The 18919-nt window shown below is 41.4% G+C and overlaps 1 protein-coding gene across 1 annotated transcript in view; it reads left to right on the top strand.

Annotated features, from left to right (window-relative positions):
• The window catches only part of LOC113174366 (neuropilin and tolloid-like protein 2), a 38901-nt gene extending 21502 nt beyond the window's left edge, over window positions 1-17399 (top strand). Inside the window, exons 2-10 of the mRNA XM_026378307.1 lie at window positions 2559-2615; window positions 2828-2971; window positions 5312-5560; window positions 5990-6037; window positions 6566-6693; window positions 10944-11172; window positions 13752-13865; window positions 14007-14137; window positions 14849-17399. Of these exons, the coding sequence (XP_026234092.1) occupies window positions 2559-2615; window positions 2828-2971; window positions 5312-5560; window positions 5990-6037; window positions 6566-6693; window positions 10944-11172; window positions 13752-13865; window positions 14007-14137; window positions 14849-15565 (1817 nt within the window). The 3' untranslated portion in view covers window positions 15566-17399. The remainder of the gene's footprint in view (window positions 1-2558; window positions 2616-2827; window positions 2972-5311; window positions 5561-5989; window positions 6038-6565; window positions 6694-10943; window positions 11173-13751; window positions 13866-14006; window positions 14138-14848) is intronic.
• The last annotated feature ends 1520 nt before the right edge of the window (window positions 17400-18919 follow it).

Raw genomic sequence — 18919 nt, 5'->3', positions numbered from 1 at the left:
GTTTCTCTGTTTACAACAGATAAGCTAAGGACTGTACTGCACTTTCAGACGTTTCTGAATGCTGATGCTTGTTTGAATACTAAGTACATGTTTAAAAAAATAAATAATTGTGATGATGATTACAATCAGTTGTAACATATTACATTTGTAATTACAGAATTTTATTTATTTATATACACATACATACATAGATACATACACATACATATATGTACATACACAAACACAAATTTGTATAGACCATTCTCACAGCCGTAACAGTATACTGACCGTACAGTTTAACTCAGGAGCCCCGCCCGGTCCTCAAACAGATGGTTAGAAACTTTTTTTGTAAAACATGGTGATCAGAGTTATCTAATGGGGTGTGTTGGTTAAGATTGCCATCTAGTGCCTAGAAATGTTATTTTGGGGTTAACAGGAGTAGTAGAAATGCCGGTTCTCACTTTGTCGGCCCTTTGCCTCGGTCCTCACTGCGTAGGAAGTACAAGAATGTGTGTGTGTGTGTGTGTGTGTGTGTGTGTGTGTGCATTTTCATAATGAGTCAGTTCAAACATGCCTGTTCACTGGTGCGTTGTATTCACTGCTTATGTTAACCATGCTTTCCTCTGCTGCCCCCTCTCTCTCTCCCTCTCTCTCTCTCTCTCTCTCTCCTCTCTCTCTCTCTCTCTCTCTCTCCTCTCCTCTCTCTCTCTCTCTCTCTCTCTCTCCTTCTCTCCTCTTCCTCTCCCTCCCTCTCTGTTTTTTTTACATCCCTCCTTTCTGGATGCCATTATGCCAAGTGCCAGGCTCACGTTCGCTCTCTAATTCGATACGAGTGGGCCAACCTATTACAAACTCTGTGGGGCTCAGGTCTGTGGTAGCTTATCAGAGCAAGGCAGTGTCAGGAGCTGCAACATGCTCACCCCCAGCACAGATAGCATTGTAATAAAATAGATTTCACCTATTGTCTGTAACCGTGGGCTGCACAAATGCCTGTCTCCTCATCGGAGCTGTACACCCGGGAGCCTGTAATCCTCTTTTTCCTGCTCATGCTTTATGTTTCTGGTGCCGAGAGGCTGCAGATTAGTAGGTTAGCATCTTGTGGCTGAGATGAGAGTTGGTGGTTTGAAACTATCTGTGATGAACTGCTTGTTGTTTCTCCTGTTACCAGTGTTGCCAGCCAGTTCCCTCCACACAGCTACTTTTGTGCTACTTTTTCAATGTTCACTGCTAATTTACTGCTCTTTTCAAGTCTACCTGCATTAATCCTGCCATACCTAGAATTAGTAGTACTACTTCTGCAGGTATTCAATCTAGGGTTACTACAGGTCACGAACCTATTACTATCGCGAGCTCCTCTGCAGATAGAAGCTCCCTAACAACTATTCTAAATATGCACTTTACAGCATAAATTGGACCTTTTCTGTTTCTGCTACTGAAGGTAACAAAACTACTGCTTAGACTCTACTCAGTATAAATCAGCATGCTTCACAAGCTTTAATGCTACTGTAGCTATTAATATGCTCCTGCTACTGCAAGTATCTGGGGAATCAGTCTTTGTTTGAATCTAATATTGGGTCTTTTTTGTTATTGCAAAACTGAAACAGTTAATTCATTAAATTAAATTTAAGTGCTGCTCTGATAATGAACCAATTGTTTTTCTAGCAAAGATAAAACACTTCCACTGCTTCTAGCTTCTCGGTTTTGAGACTTTTGCTTCTTTTCTTTTGACAATTGTTTAGACTATTTTTCAAAAATGTAAAAAACAATTTGAGGATGTTTTCTGAAATATAAAGGCATCTTTGCTATTTTCTAACTTTTTATAAACCGACAATTTAACATTTTATAACCCGACATTTTATCAATTTATCTGGAAATAAGCAGTGTGAACCACAGTGAAAATAATAATTATCAGCAGCCACAGTTCAGCCAGATGACTAATGCCACAAAAGCAAAATCGAGAGGTGGATAATAACAATTCATCTGTGTGGTGTCTCACTGTCTGGAGGTTTGTATTTACTTCATCAACTCCAATTGAAGAATGCATTAACAACATTCAACCATATGATATGTGGCAGTTTATGGCAACGAATCAGTCCTCAGTGATCTTAAAGTTGAAATATGAACTTTAGCAACTGCTACTATACATCTTCCCAGCTCAATATCTCTTTCAGTCCTGTAGCTCCATCATTGACAGGATGAATTATCACTGAATGCCACTGCAATATTTTTCAGCATTGCTCTTTCTTAACAATGACGTGGTTACACCCTGAACATACAGCAGTATTTTAAAGACGTGCATATACGAGTAACTTGCCATTATCTTTGCTCTCACAGGTTCCTTCCTATCTTACCGGTGCATTTTTTTATTTACAAATTCAGCCAGTGATTTACTTAGAACGTGTATTGATCTGAGCTTTCCTCACTATTCATCAAGGTGAATGAAATCAATACTGCAGCAGATCACACATAGTTACTATATGGTTGTTTAGAGATTTCCAATTTTATTCTTGTTGAACATAAAGATATAATGTAGTATTATGTCACCTGTAACTGATGTGTAATATCTCTCTCTACAGCGTGGATACTCTTCTTTCTCATAGAAGAGGGTTTCGCTCTGGCACAGAGAACTAAAGGTAAACTAGAGCTCAACTTGTTTTGTGTTTTATAAATGTTGTTCCCTGTGTGAACATTTATTTCTTAATTCTGTCTCGCCTTCCCTCTCTCTACATTTCCTGACTCTCTCCTCACACCAACCGTCCTTCCAGTCGTCCTGACCCCCAGTCATTCTCTCATCGATCCCCAACTCAATAACCCATCTGTCTGTTCTCTGCCTTTCTTCTTTCAGATTCCCAAAATGATCACGGCGGCCAGAGCCCCAACCAGAACGACTGTGGCACCTGGGTCCGCAACATCAATGGCGGGGTGTTCACATCGCCAAACTACCCCAACACCTACCCACCCAACAAGGAGTGTGTTTACATCCTGGAAGGTAAAGCCTTTCTCCACGGGAGCGCTTCATCTTCTGCTTGGTAGAACAGCTGACATGGTTTTCCTGCTTTCAGCTTATTCCGTCCTTATGAGAGAGCGAAGGCAGGACAGAGTTAAGAAAGACATGTACGCACAGAGACACTGGCACTGACATTGTTTTATATAACCTTGCCCTCATCTGATTTTCTGGTCCTTTTGCTGACAGGAAATCAGCCTGACATTTTCCAAATGAGCCATCCCCAGTTTGTTCCGCCACAAAGTTATATAGTGGGCCCTTGAAAATGATGGAGAGTGGCGCATTGTGGGTAGCCCCTGACTTGTGGCCTAATCAGAGTAGTGCTGTGTTCATCTCTATTGGCAGGTTGTGCCAGAAGCCTCTGCTACTGAATGAAACATAAAGGAGATGAACATCTGCTGCACTACTGAGCTTTGGTGGCATAACAGTCATTTGCATCCTCGCATCTTTGTCAACACTTTAGTGTTTAGCAGGAATAATGGCATCCATCAGTGATATGATGGCATGCTGCACGGGAAACATAACAGAAAGCATCATTGTCAGCTATAGGAGATGAGGTCTGGGATACTGGTTGACGTGTTTTCATAATAAATTGATGAACTGTTTCGTGCAAATGAGATGTGTGTGTGTGGTACCTTTCTTGCCTTGCTGGGGAATAGATGTTACACATGGCTCAAGGGCTCCCCCTGTGGACAAAGCAAGCCCACGTCTGCTGTCGATGAATCGACTGTGACTCCATCTCTAGCTGGTGTGTGCAGTAGTAGATCCTTGGGTCTGGGAAGCAGCAGATGGAAGCTATCATTTGCTATTAATTGGTATTGAATGGCCTTAGTCATATTCATATCTGAGCTCGTGTTGGGCCTGTGTCTCCGCTTCTCAGAGAGACAGAGATGCTCACGTTTGGCATAAGTGCTAATCAGATAGCCTTGTAATCATAATTTGTGGTTAGTGAGGCTCATTGATTGTGTCATGTTTCCCAGTTCATCAGCTCAATAGATCGGATGATTATACATTCTGCTCTTTCTGTATCAAGCTGTGTGTGTGTGTGTGTGTGTGTGTGAGAGAGAGAGAGAGACAAAAAGTTACAAGAGAGAATAAGACTCAACACGCCAAGGACTGAACACAGATTGTAGGAGGTGCATGTTCTTGCTGACTCTTGACCTCTTCCGTTTTTTCTCTAATGACCCCTTGCTTGGCTTTTCCATGCCTGAGATAATTCAGAGACACACACCCCCCTTCCCCCCCCCCCCCCCCCCCCATCTCCAGCATCTTCACTTAGTGCAATTCATCTCCCGAGGCACACATGAATTGGCCTTGTTAAACACTTCCTCTGTGTGTGTGTGTGTGTGTGTGTGTGTGTGTGTGTGTGTGTGTGTGTGTGTGTGTGTGTGTGTGTGTGTGTGTGTGTGTGTGTGGTAGGGTAAGGTTATTAGAGGTCTCTGTCCATTCAGTTTACAGATATACTCTGACCAGATCTGGTTCAGACCAGATTATATTTCATAACCAATTTATGCAGAACCCGACCAGGAAATTGCAAAGAGAGTCATTACTTTACACATAACAGAAAAACATGTGGACTTAGACTGTGACTCAGAGTCAGCAGTGCTGACGTGCCACACTGTGTCTCTGTGTATATTTGTGTGCATATCACCTATTTGTTTAGGTGATATGCACCCAAGGATGTAATTCATGCTTGCATGTGCATTGTAAATACAATATTATTATTATTATATTATTATTAGTTTCAAACAATTCTACTGTACTTAGTGTTTGCTAATGCTTCATGCAAACATAGTTTACTGATGCAGAAATGATCTAATAAGGCTGTTACTGTTAACCACAATTGGAAAAACCCATAACATAACATGCAAAAGCAAGTCTGGAAGAACTAATTAGGTTAAACACTAATTTTAAAAATGGTCACAGAGGAAATAACAGTTATTTCGTGGGTTTCTCCAGCGAAGCTTTCGAACAGGTTTAACTGAATTTTAGCATCAGAAGAGCAAATGACCTCCTCCTGTGGAGCAAGCATCACTTGAACTCACACTGGTCATTAGTTATAGCATCAAAACAGTGAAGTCGCATGAAGCCTGCTCACTTTAAAATGTGTGTATTTCATGTTAGGTTATCAGCACTGCATAGTCTGCAGCTAGGTCTGAGCCAGCTTCTATAAGGTTTGCTCTCCACACAGTAATCGGGGGGTTAGAAGTAACATCCTGATGAAGTACTTAAATCACGTCCACATTTTTCTTTGTCCTGCAAAAGCAAAATTTCATTTTTTTCGCTTTCGTTTCCTTTCTCTCTCCTCCCCATTGTTCGCCAAAGCTCTTCCCAGACAAAGGATTCAGCTGGCTTTTGATAAGAATTACTACATCGAGCCCTCGTTCGAGTGCCGCTTTGATCACATCGAAATCCGTGATGGGCCGTTTGGATTCTCTCCACTCATTGATCGCCTCTGTGGGGGGAAGAACCCCGGCCTGGTCACATCGACGGGACGTTTCATGTGGATTAAGTTCACCAGTGACGAGGAGCTGGAAGGCCTTGGCTTTCGCATCAAGTACACCTTCATTGCAGGTAGAGCCAATCAAACTGTATATTTGCAGTGAACATAACTCTGTACACTGTGCTGAGATCTTCATCTGACTAAAACCTCATTTCTCACCATTGTCTGTCCTGTTTGTGCTCGTTACCAGTAAAAGATGACTGGACATAAGAGGCTGGACATCCACGAGTCACCTATGGGGTCTCCAATTTTCCAAACATCATAGACTTACTTCCTTCACTTCTTTTGCTTTTCAGCAGGTCAACATCCGAGCCTCGTGAATCTGAAGCCAATATGCCTGGAAATCAGCGTCTCCCATCAGGCGACAGATATTAGCTTCAAACAGACCCCTTTCTGCTTTATCTGGCCGGCCTTAATGGGATCTTATCTTGTGTTCCCTGCTTACCTATTGCTGCTGTGTGGATTGAGAGTAATGTGCCACCCAAATCTTATCATTTCAGACCCTGATTTCCATCTGCACGTGGGTGGACTGCTAAACCCCATCCCAGGTAGGCTGTTCACTATTTTGCCGGTGTGTGTTCTGTCCCTTTTGAAGAGCTCCTCTGTGCTCAGAAGCTTACCGGAGGCTGCCTCTGCCTCTGACATGAATGCTGAACGCCAAATGTGCTTTGACAAGCACACAATTGTCCATTAAGCGAAAGGATGTACATACATAAACATGCACGCATTTCAACACGTGAAGGAACACACGTTTCTTTTATGCTGCTCTCCGCTTCCTGTCTCACTGCCTTTGTCTCTCTGTCTTCTTACTGGCCTTCGTCCTAATCTGCTGTGCTCACTTCAGTTCCACCTTAAATCCTTTACCTCTTTAAATACAATCCTTCATCTGTCCCTGTGTTTGTCATCCTCCTCTTCTCATCCTTCTTACACTGCTTCCTTCTTATTGTCTCCTCTTTCTACTTCCTCTCTTTTTTCTCATGTACCTCCAAATGACTCCTGTCTCACCTCCCTTATCTTTTACCCCTCTCTTCTCCTTTTTTTTTTCTCGCCTCCACATTTTGTCTGCCTCTCTACAGACTGTCAGTTTGAAATCAGTGGATGGGATGGGATTATTCACTCCAGTCAGGTAGAAGAGGAAGAGCGAGTGAAGCCTGGTGATGCTCTGGACTGTATCTGGACTATCAGGGCTCCCCCTCAGTCCAAGGTCAGTACAAGAGACCATATTAGTCATCTGAAGTAATGGCATTCATTGCTTCTTTCCTAACCTTCACCAAATGTTTGGCACTTTCAGATTTCTGTAATATAAAATAGCTACAATCTAAGGTCTGGTTCTTTTTGGATGATTCATGTTCAGAACCATTTTAAAATATGTGACAAAGGCACAGCTCACTGCACATTAAAAAGTAGTATAAAGTATTCAAGCACTTTTATTCATATCTCCTGTGGGGATATATAGTGAACTCAATGACATTGTCTCCACTGGACAATAATAGTTCGAGTTATGTTCTACCATTTCCCTGTGCTTGACACTGACAGATATTAAACTATTTGGGGCCCATCTGTCTCCGTGCGCCGTGGCAGCTCAGAATATTAATGTTGGACATAGAAGTAATGTTTTCTAAGTCGTGTGATGTCACTGTAAATAGCAAACGCTTTTCCTTCATGTCATCTCGCTGTCGAGCACACAGCCTATATACAGTACATCCAAGAAGAAATCTGATGAGAGACTGTTTAGAAATTCCTCATGAAGACTCGCTGTGTGGACTGAGTTTAAGTGAGATGATGTTCTGAATGTAAACACGAGTAGGAGCAGCTCTGAATTTCTAAATAGCCTTGGAGTCAACTCAACATCTGTCTGTTCAGTGTCTCCCTGTCTGGGAGTGGAGTTGCTCCAGCACTTCACCTTAAGAATGTTTTCTGTCTTTATGTCAGCAGATGTTGTGTCACTGCTTGTTTTGGGGAAATTTAAGTTTCAACTAATGCTAGTTTCTCCTCTTTGTTTCAAAGCATCTCCTTCTATCATCTGTTTTTATGTCATTGGGAAATACCCGTCCAACCTGCTGCGTCCCACAGAAAGTGTTTTTCCTGATTTAATATTTTGGATATTGCAACATTGTGTGTTCCAGTCACTGAAAGCAAAATCCTCTAGCGCTCACGTCTGTACTGTGTTTGTAGTTCAGTTCATAAGGGGTTGTATTATAAATACACAGGGAAAAGGCATGCACGCAAATCACATCTTTAAGATGCAGCTCTGGAGAATCATGAGTACATTTTAAAGCCAAGAGTAAAAGTCTGTTCTTCTACATCTGATGTGTGTGAGTGGATTTCAAAAACTATGTAATGCTATGAGCTATGTTAGCCTTGATTCACTGCTGTTCTGTTTCTCCTGTATGACTAAATGAGTCATCAGCACACTCTTATACTGCTCACTGTCCACATTACACCAACACACACACACACACACAGAAATTCATGCACATCTAATCAAGTATGAAACAGCAGATGCACACATACAGTCACAGATTACATAATATACGGTCTCTTACAGTATTTTAATTACCACTTGAAATCATTCACTCATGTATGTATAATATTTTATAAATAGGCGTGGAAACACTAATGACTCACACATGCACCATTTAGCTTCAATCCCACACACAGATTACTCCCTGCAGTCATTTCACTGGACCTACATGTGTTGTGTGAGGCGGCAGTGAAGGAGATCTGAATTTAGCAGCAGCACTGAGATGTCTGACCAGATATTAGCTCAGTGAAGCAGAAGGAACAGAGCAGCACACTCAGCAGCTACATAAGATTAGCTACTTAACTTCTGCACGGTTACAGGTTACAAAATGTGCTGACGTTTGATTGTAGGTTGTTGTCCTCCAGTAGATGTTATTGTGTCATTACTGCTGAGTTGCTCAATTTAGAGACATTTATTTTGTAATTTGCAAGTTGGACTATAAGACCTATGTGTGTTAATGCAGACTAATGAGCAAACAAGAAGCTGCTGTGCAGGCAGGCAGATGCTCATGGAGATGCTCGTGTGAAAGTGGGCACAGTGCAAACCAAATGTTCTCATCAGGAAGAGCCCGGGTGTAAAATAAAAAAAAAAACTAACAGGGCTGCTGTCACAGCGGAGGTTTAAGGATAGTCCCAGACAGTGGATGTGGTCAAAGCAACGTTTTTTACACTGCATACAGAAATCCCACAACAGCTGGGCTGAGCAAAGACATAACAGAGATCATATCTACACAGGTGGGACGGTAGAGCAAATGTCTGGATTGTTTAAAAATCAATTCCAGTGCACAACACACTACGTTTCAAGACAATAAGATGTTGCAAGGTAATCATTACCACTACTGCACATCTAGCTGAAGCAGCATTACCGTTCTGATCCTCCAGTGGAAGATCAGGCTCCAACAGGTGTGCCTGTAGCTGAGGCAGGCAGTGACAAACGAGGACCTGCACCCAGATGGTTTCACAATGCAGCACTGCGGTTAGATGAGCTGCACTGAAATATGGACTGCATTAATCTGCTTTGACAGGGTTATGTACAAATTAAAAAATAAAGAGTGACTAAACCAAGGCTGGTTTAAAATGTAGTTCAGATACTTACATAGAAATACTCACACTGATGAACGTCTAAATGAGAACGCGTATGATAACGACTGGTCATCACGAGACTCTCATCACTGTATCTTTTCTGGATCGTAACTCTCGCTTCATGTTCAGTTCAACCTGTAGAAATCTCATTTTCTTCCTTCAGATAAGCTCCACTCATGAAATGATCAGGCCGACTTTTCATGCATGCTTCTCTGTGGAAAGGTGGGGGCAGCATCTTCTCTTGGGGACGCTATAGCTGAAGTGGAGCTTACACGCTGTCACTTCTAACCTGTTCAGATACCTTTCTATCTGTGAGGATAGTGATTTAAACAAGGCCCCCCCTGCTTCTTTTTACATATTCTTCGCGGTGTGGTTTATGTACATACTGTATGTGCTCCTGTTTCCTGCACACAGGCAAAAGTCATGTATTTTTAGTGAGAAATCAAGGAGTTGTTCTTAATTTTTGCCACAAGAGGGAGTGTACCCTCTAGCAAACACATCTGTCAAGCGTGCGCACCGCACACATTGTAATGTAAGGTGCAAGACAGAAGCGTGTTAACAATGTACCACTGTGTGTGTGCATTTTCAGTAAGAGAACAAATTGTTAGAATTGTTAGAAGCACAAATAAAGTCACGTCCACACAATGAAAGAAGAGAGGAAATAACTACAAACAAGGGAATATTCTCCACTGGTCACTGGTGTACGATCCAGGAGTTGCTGCTTCTCTATTATTCCAGAAATCAAATCACATGTATGTCCTTGTGTCTGTCTTCTGATTTCTTAAGGATCTTTCATAAAGGTCTATAAACATTACCCATTACATTTTAGTTGCAGTTTATTGCCCACCAGCGTTTTTTTTTTTCATTGTCCTCAGTAGCAGTAGTATGATTTGTTTTAGTTACATCTTTTCATGCTCTCCAGTTTGTTTGTTTTTTTACTAATTCTGATTGTCTCTGTTGTTTAAGTTAAATTAGTCAGATTAAGACCTAACTTACTATAAACTATGTTTGTGACACTGACCTGCGATGGCTGAATTCCATTTGGCTGCTTGACCTTCAGCTTCCTGCTGTATTGTAGTTATCGGCTCACATTCACGCTGACACGACGTATATTGAACAGGTCCATAATTAATGGGATTCATAACACCTCTGCTCTTCCTACTATACCAAGTCAAATCCTCTGCTGTTAGAAGGACCTCTGTAGAAACAGTTCAGTAGCTCAACATCTCTAGGTTAGATTTAGGTTTATTATTATTAATAACATGAATCATTTCTTTCAGCAGTTCCTGTTTATTAGCTGGAATTAATAAACATTAATGTTACTAGTTTCCACTAGGACCTTTCCTGTTATCTCTTATTAGGTTACAATTTTTAGTTTAATATGAAAATGTCACCTTCCAAGCACTCAGTTTTAACATACTAGCCTAACTGAGAATAGAGATGAGCATGTAAGACAGGACAGGCAACGCCATGACAGCTAAGACTGATTCGGATTAAGTTTCCACTTATCACTATATGAATGGTGCTTGGCTCACAACTTAGATTTACTGTTATCTATTACTGTCAGTGTATTTTCCATTCATCTTATTAAACTGTTCCTGTCTTAGCATCAGGAGAGACGAGGTTGGCAGATCATCAATGAGACACTGGATACTTCTATCATATAATCCATTCTATTCTACTCTGCTCATTATGTGTTTGTGAGCTGTTGTGGATGTTTGCATTACTGGTTTAATGCAGAATTTAATGCATTTGTCTTAAACATACCGTTTGGCTTTCTGCTTAGACTGCTGAGTGACAAAGCAAAGGTTTGCTGAGTAGATTTTTGTTCTCCATCTCTGTCTGCAGATCTACCTGCGCTTCATCGAGTACCAGATGGAACACTCCAATGAGTGCAAGAAGAACTTTGTGGCCGTGTACGACGGCAGCAGCGCCATCGAGAACCTCAAGGCCAAGTTCTGTAGCACTGTGGCCAACGACGTGATGTTGGACAACGGTGTGGGAGTCGTGCGAATGTGGGCCGATGAGAAGAGCCGACTGAGCCGGTTCACCATGCTCTTCACCTCATTTGTTGACCGTGAGTGTCGGCCTTCACAAGAGCATAACTTAGAATGGAAAAATAGGAACAGTGACAGAGGTAGATTTAATAGTTTGGTCTGAAGGCAAAATGATATTCTCGTTTCCTTTTTACATTATGGTGGTGTAACTTGCTATTATGGACTACGTAAGGCGCCATAAATCAATACTTTACTACAACACCAAAGACCTACATTTCCTCCCACACACAGAAAACAAATGATTACTGAGGTCCCACTTTCTGTCTGCATCAGTAGATATTAATCGATGATAAAGTGTTGTTTCAGTAAAGAAGACAAAACTAATTACACTGCTCCATGTTTAGCATGTATCTGCACACAGATATACAAAAACCAAGTATTTACTCCAGCAGTTTTTGTAACAACTGAAGGCATCAAATCATTTTTGATTTGCGTGACACTGCATTTAGGACACTTACCACAGGAATATAGGAATTTATTCTCTATTTTAGTGAAAATAAATGCTACATATGGTTAATGTATATGCATGGAAGTAATTTTACATTAAGCTGCAGCATTATTAAAAACAAGGAAGTTTCAAACAAATGCTAAAGATGGCAGATAAAGTAGAAGAAATGTCCAGGCAGGGAACAGTTTTTCTGTTAGCACACCGTTATGTTTTCATTAAATGCCCGAATAGACTGAGATATTAATTGCCACATTCTCCTGCACACTTTCCAAACCCTGGGTGAATGCTAATGTTGTTTTCACCAGCAAACCCATAACCATGGCAGTCAGAACTTAATGGCCTTTTAAATTCAGGAAGGGTCTCTTTTTTTTCACTCTAAGAGTCCTTAAGACCATTTGGATCCTCATTAATTCTGATCACACAGTTCATCTCAGAGAAGTCTGTCTCTTGAGTAACTCCCAAACTTTATTTGGTCAGAGTCAGGCAATGGCTCAAAGTTTACTTGGAGGTCAGAGGGAACCATTAATCTTTGTCACTCATAGAGCAAGATGAGTTTTGCCTTGTGCACTCCATCATCCTTAATGGGCTCTAATCTTCTGACAGAACCCCCTCTGACATGTAAACCACACATATTAACAATATTCCTAAACACACACACACACACACACACACACACACACACACACAATTGCATAGCGTACACTCAGACATACAGAGTGTGCTTGTGCATGTGCATGTATGGCAGAAGGGTGGGAGTAAAAGGTTGAAGCAGTGTTGACATCCTTTGAGAAACTGCTCTTTGAAGGCGGAGGACACGTAATTGGTTTGGAAGTAATCGCAGTGTCAGGGGAGTGACCCCGTCTACTGGCTCACTGGGAGACAGATGGGGAGGACACTCCAACACACACATTTTATTACACAATGCTGTACACACATATACTACATGTCCCTTTGTCAAAGATATTTAACCCTGAGGCAGAGGAAGTACTCATGGGAAAAGGATGCGGAAGCTCAGAGCTTCCATCACAGTGGACCTCAGAGCAGGGGTCGAGTTGGTGGACCACATCCTTTAACTGTGAGGAAGACTCAAAAAGCATGTGTGCTTCTGCTAAAAACTGTGGGAAAGATAAATATATTAGTGAGCACGTGTTTTTTTTCTCTGTCTCCATGGTGGAGACGACTTTCATGTGATTTACTATTTGGCAGCAAACAGATTATGATTTGGATCATGGTTTGCTGCTTATTTGATTGATTAGCTCCATTTTCATGTGTTGTATACTATACAAAGAAGAAAACATAAAACTCTCAATTCTAACAGCTCACTGGTAAATTAAATGCCAGCCTTTTACACATAGGGCCGTGTTTATGATTCCTTGGGGCCTGTTGGAAAAAAAAAAAAACTAAAACATCAATATAGGACACATAGAAAATACAACCCCTTTCCCCCCGCTTGTCAGCCAACCTCCACTTGAGCCAAATCACCCCAGATCATCTATACCAAGACCCAGGCATCAGCATCTTCCCACAGCTTTGCAGTTCTTCCTTCTGTCAGTGCATCGATCTCCTGGGCCTAGCAGCCAGCATCAATTACTAGTCATCTCTGTCTCTGCCATCTCCGCCTTCTTGCACTAACCATCACATTCATTTGTGGCGTCCCACAACACCTGCCTGACCATCTGCAATCCACAATGGCTCAAACCACATCTACCTCCACCCCACCTCCTGCCTTTTTGATTTTTCTTTTTCTTTTCCATACTCCTCCTCTCGTCCTGCTCTTAGTTTTCCAACCATCCACACACCCTACTCTTCCATCGCCTCTGCCCCCATCTCTTCAACTCCCTTGACACGATGGCTGCAGCTCAGTGAAGCTGCCGTCTCCTCCGCTCATCACCCCCTGATGTGGTGTCTGCAGGAAATGATGATGTATGGCCTCATGTGGACCGTCTCCATTACAGCTGTAGTTTCAAGAAATAATGGAACATTTTACCTTTTATCACAAACCTCTTTAGACTTTTACAGCCAAATTATTGCTCTTTTATTGTTATTATCAAAATAGCTTGTGGTCATTTTCAGTGTAATCGTCTGTTTTTCAGATGTGTGGGTTGTTTTTTCTAAATTGCATTTTCTCTGTGAATTACCTTTTGCCTGCAGCCCCCTGTTCAGCCAGTACATTCTTCTGCCACAGCAACATGTGTATCAACAACTCCCTGGTGTGCAATGGGGTTCAGAACTGTGTCTACCCATGGGATGAAAACCACTGCAAAGGTGATTGTCCTATGTTGTTGTGAACTGTTCAGCTAAAGTGTAGAGTTGGTACACTGTTTTCCATTTTGTTTCTAGCTTTTCTTTATCATTTCTATTACTTTGTTTATTTCTTTCTTCTCTCCTCACCCTTTACTTCTTCAGAGAAGCGATCCAGGGGGCTTTTCCATCAGATCACAAAGACCCATGGCACTGTCATTGGCGTATCATCAGGCATAGTACTTGTTCTTCTTATCATCTCCATCCTGGTCCAGATGAAGCAGCCAAGAAAAAAGGTAACTTGCCCTTTGTGGTCAGAGTTTTGAGCAGCTGAAAAGCAGCCTGAGCCAGAAAATAAGAGGGTGGTAATTGAAAGCGACTGTGGTTTTCCAGACCAGATGGGTCCATCATATGAAAACTAATTCAGTGTATCGCAGGAGATGTGTTTTAAAATAATTTTCTTTTTAATATGACCACTTACTATTACCTATTTAAGTACTACTTTACCTTGTATTATATTTGTAATATAAAACATAGCAACTCATTCAAATGATTTCAAATTTTAGGTACTTTTTAAACTACCAATACTAAGCTATTCATAACTACATAAGCAATGATCAAGGTTAATATTTGGTATCTGTCTGTGAAGATTCTCAGACATTCAGGTCAAGGTTATCCTAAATTTACTGTCCAGTTTGGTAGAAAGAAGCTTTTGGTTTGTGATGGTCAGAAGCAACATAAGCAGCAACCCACCAACTGTCATAGATTCTGATGACAGGTGGTGTGTTGTTGTGGTTGGATTCATTACTAATTTGTGATCAGTGCACAGAAGTATAACACATCCACCAGGAAGAAGCTGAGAAAATAGACTTTCAGGATCTGTAAAGTAGCTCATTTATTGTGATAGTTATAAGTCTTAAGAAGGTTATTCTGTCTTGTGTCTGTATAAAAACCAGTGGGTTCCAAACACTAAATGTCATGTCTGAATGGATCTTCTTCTTTTCAAGGTTGTCGCTCGCCGTCCTGGTGTTTTCAACAAGGCCGGATTCCAAGAGGTCTTCGACCCTCCCCACTACGAGCTCTTCTCTCTGCGTGACAAGGAGATATCTTCAGATTTAGCTGATCTGTCTGAGGAGCTCGACAGCTTCCACAAGCTTCGGCGCTCCTCCACCATGTCCCGCTGTGTCCATGAACACCACTGCGGCTCACAAGCCTCAGTGGCTACTGCTGGAGGCAGTATGAAGCACAGCCGCACCACCCTGAGCTCTATGGAGCTTTCCTACCACAACGACTTCTCCAAGCCTCCGCCCATGAAAACTTTCAATTCCACAGCGAGCTACAAGAAGAGCTGCTACGGCTACAAACAGCACACACAGACTCACGACTGCGACCAGCAGGTCATTGAAGACCGCGTCACAGAGGAGATGCCATGTGAAATCTATGGCCGCGGTGGAGGAGGAGCCACAGGAGGAGCAATAGGAGGAGCATCTGGAATAGCAGGAGGAGGGATTGGAGGTCCAGCAGGAATAACAGGAGGATTAGCGATGGCTGGAGGAATGGGGATGGGAGGAGGAGTGGCCATGGCAGGGCCTAGTGGCATTGCTGGAGGTATCGGTGGCGGGATGGCAGGAGCCTGTGGAACCCTCAGCATCCATGGGAACAGCGCTCGTAACAGCACCACCATAGTTGATCCACAACAACGCTCCATGTCCATGGACTTCTAGGTGGAGAAGGAAAGGAAAAAAGGCAGACAGGGAGCAGGCAGACCTAGTTCACTCATCAAGAGAAAGAAGCGAAGACAGGAGACTCACTAATCTTAAACTGGCTGCTCCTGTGTCGTCTCCTACCATTGTCCTCCAAACAGTATTAATAGCATTGTGGGTACCTGTTAGGGAGCTTCTCCTCTCATAGTTTCATGTGGAGGTTTGGGATGAATAGGACACAAGAAGAGACCAAAAGTGAAGAAAAACAGAGAAAACGAAGAAGTGTTTCTATTTTTCAGGATACTGAACGTTTTAGAGGGAAAGTAGTGTGGAGACATTGTGTCTCATCTTCAGCATTATACTAATTTAATCTCTCCTTCCATAAAAGACTTACAGACGAATGTTGTCGCATGCAGACCCAGAGTTCTCTCTGTCTGAGTGCCTAAAAGACTGGGAAACCCACTCAGATACAGAGGGACAGGGAGACTGAGTTTTACATTTATTCACCTGCAATGCACACATATACAATATATGATATATAGTGCGTCTTCTAATAATTTATTTGAGTGTTTATTTTTGTCAGTGTATTGTACTGTTACAACCAGTATATATCCAGCCTCATGATGATGCGTGGCTTTTAACTCCAGTCTTTTCAGTTGTTGCACAGATGATTTTATGAAATGATTTGATGCGTTGTCTTCACGATGAGGACGGAGTTATTGCTGAAGTTGCTGTTGTTGATAACGATCAGAAATATGATGATGATGATGATGATGATGATGATGATGATAATGATGATGTGATGTTACAATAACAATTATGTAGTTTTCATGGTTACCTCACAATTACACAGAAGGTATGCTCCATTCAGTCTCTCCTCAGGAAGAGCACATGAAGAGACGTGTTTTTGTTTTTTTTGGTAAGAAATAGAGTTTGGGCATTCAGGCAGTGAGCAATCATTTTTGAAATATGAAATGTTTGATTGTGAGGTCTGGACTGAATCGAAATAGCAACCACCACACTCCCAGACCCCACCTTTACCAGGAGAAAATATAGTTTCTCCATGAACTAAGTGTGTAAAACAAGCACAATCTGTTTCCCCTAAAGACACAGACATGTAGCCTATATGGGACACATTTATGATTTTAACCACTGGTTGTATAATTTCATTCTGTTGAATTAAAGGAGAGCTTACCACCCTACTTGTGTGAGCTTTTCTGTTCATTATAACCAAGTCGATCAGAAATTGCAGTTTGATCTGTTCTACTTCAAAGCTTATTGAATAAAAAACTGTAAAGTTAGGCCAGATCTTCTTGAATGCTGAATATAAAATAAGGTAAATTAATGTGTGCAGCTTTTCTGTCTGTCACCCACTCTCTCATATGCACATATTCCACTCAACCTTTGTTTTGCTCTTATGATGTATTTCTCCTGAGGTCTTTCAGATACTCACAGCCATATGCATTACACTGCTGTTCTGTAGTGTAATCAAAGTGAGTTGGTGAACAAACAGTTGGGTTCATACAAACAATTGGAACGATTATGTCTATTTGTCCTGTGTACACTGACACGTTATATTTTAAATAAAACAATAAAGAGCAAGCAAAATATCTAAGTCAACGAGAAAAACATTTAAGTGTTATAGGAAGAAATGTTTCCATTTCATGAGGTGCAAGTCTATTTTTTATTTGTATTTATCTTTTTCTTAAAGATTTAAGTGCACAGAAAGTTGTGGATAGGTTCTGTATTCAGCAGATTTTTTAAACTGAGTGAGGCGGCTGAGTTCAGAGGTTGGTAGCCCATTCCACCATCATGGAAGTGTCCACAGAGTATCAGCCATATATGCCCATGCCATAACACTCCTTCCACCGTGTTTGACAGATGATGTGGTTGCTTTAGATCAGGGGTATTCAACTAAATTTTAAAGAGGTCCGGTTACACACATTTTTTGGAAGCAAAGGTCCAGAGGATTATAATGTAACTATTTACTGCAATATATTATTAAGTAACCTGCATGTAATCAATACTTGACTATCAAATCAAATTAATTCAGTACAATTTAAAAACCTTTTGACAAATTTATTGTATTGTAATGTCAAACTGAGCATATATTTACAATGTTATCTAATTTATGAAATAAAAGCAGGGATGCTTATCAAAATAAGCAAGAATACAAATTTTCAAATAAAGTGCCTAACTTTGAAAAAATAAAATAAAGGAAGGAAAGGCATAAAAAACTTCTCTTTTACATCTTGACTCAAAAGTCTCAACCAATTTAACAGGTAAAAAATCTGAACATATCCCAACAATTGAACAGTTTTAGAGGCTCATATTTTTCCCCTCATATATTTAACTCCCCCACTTTGTTGCTCAGTGAGAAAATTGAGCTCTAGCTTGTCCTGCTAGAATTTTAAACCTGGGCTTGAATGGAGTTAGGGCCATTCTCATACACACGTGGAGGTGTTCATTGGTTAACCTGGAACGATATTTCGTCTTGATTATGTTCATTGTAGAGAAAGCTGCCTCGCAGTTGTGTGTGGAGCCAAACATGGTCAAGATGTACAGAGCTACTTTCCTTAGATCTGGGAAAGCTGTCTCAGGGATAATTTGAAGCCAGAAAGTGAAAGGTTCAGTTCCCACAATCTGCTCTTTCAGGGCCAGATCTGCTTGGAGATCAATCAGTTGTATTTGGAGAGGCCCAGCATTTGCCCATTTAAAGTGCTGTGTGACTTCCTTTGAGAACCCCCTGACATCTGTGATAAGAAATGGGTTCTGAATGAACATGGTGAGCTGCTGTCCAAAGCTGAAACTGTCAAAGCGGTTGCTGAAGTTTATAATCATGTTATCAATAAAGTCAACAAAAGAAGACACATCTCTCTGTCCCTGAACTTGCTCCTGCACTGCTGGAAAGTGTTCACAGTCTGCCTGCAGGTCTTCCTTGAACACCTCAAGTTTCCTCTGAAAGGAGCGGATAGCTCTCAGTAGCTCACAGATTGAATTGTCCTTGCCTTGTAGCCTCAAATTCAGTTCATTCAGATGGGAAGTTATATCAACCAAAAAGGCCACATTGTCCATTTGTTTCTCATCTTCTAAAAAGACAGAAAACTGTGCTGCCTTCTGATTTTTGAGCTGTGCCAAAAAAGATGCTACTTCCCTCCTAATGGACCAAAAACGTGCCAACACCCTGCCTTTGCTGAGCCATCTTACATTGTTGTGCAGCAGAAGATCATCTGCATTGGCATCAACTTCCCTAAGGAATTCCCTAAGCATGCGATGCTGGTACGAAGAGGATGCCCTGAGAAAATTGATCATTTTCATCATTGTAATCATCACCTGGGCATGCTCGTCTGACAGGGAGGCACACAGGACAGATTG

Source organism: Anabas testudineus, chromosome 3 (genome assembly GCF_900324465.2).
Source record: "Anabas testudineus chromosome 3, fAnaTes1.2, whole genome shotgun sequence".
In the NCBI taxonomy this organism is placed as follows: domain Eukaryota; kingdom Metazoa; phylum Chordata; class Actinopteri; order Anabantiformes; family Anabantidae; genus Anabas; species Anabas testudineus.
This window is presented reverse-complemented; position numbering and strand designations above follow the sequence as displayed.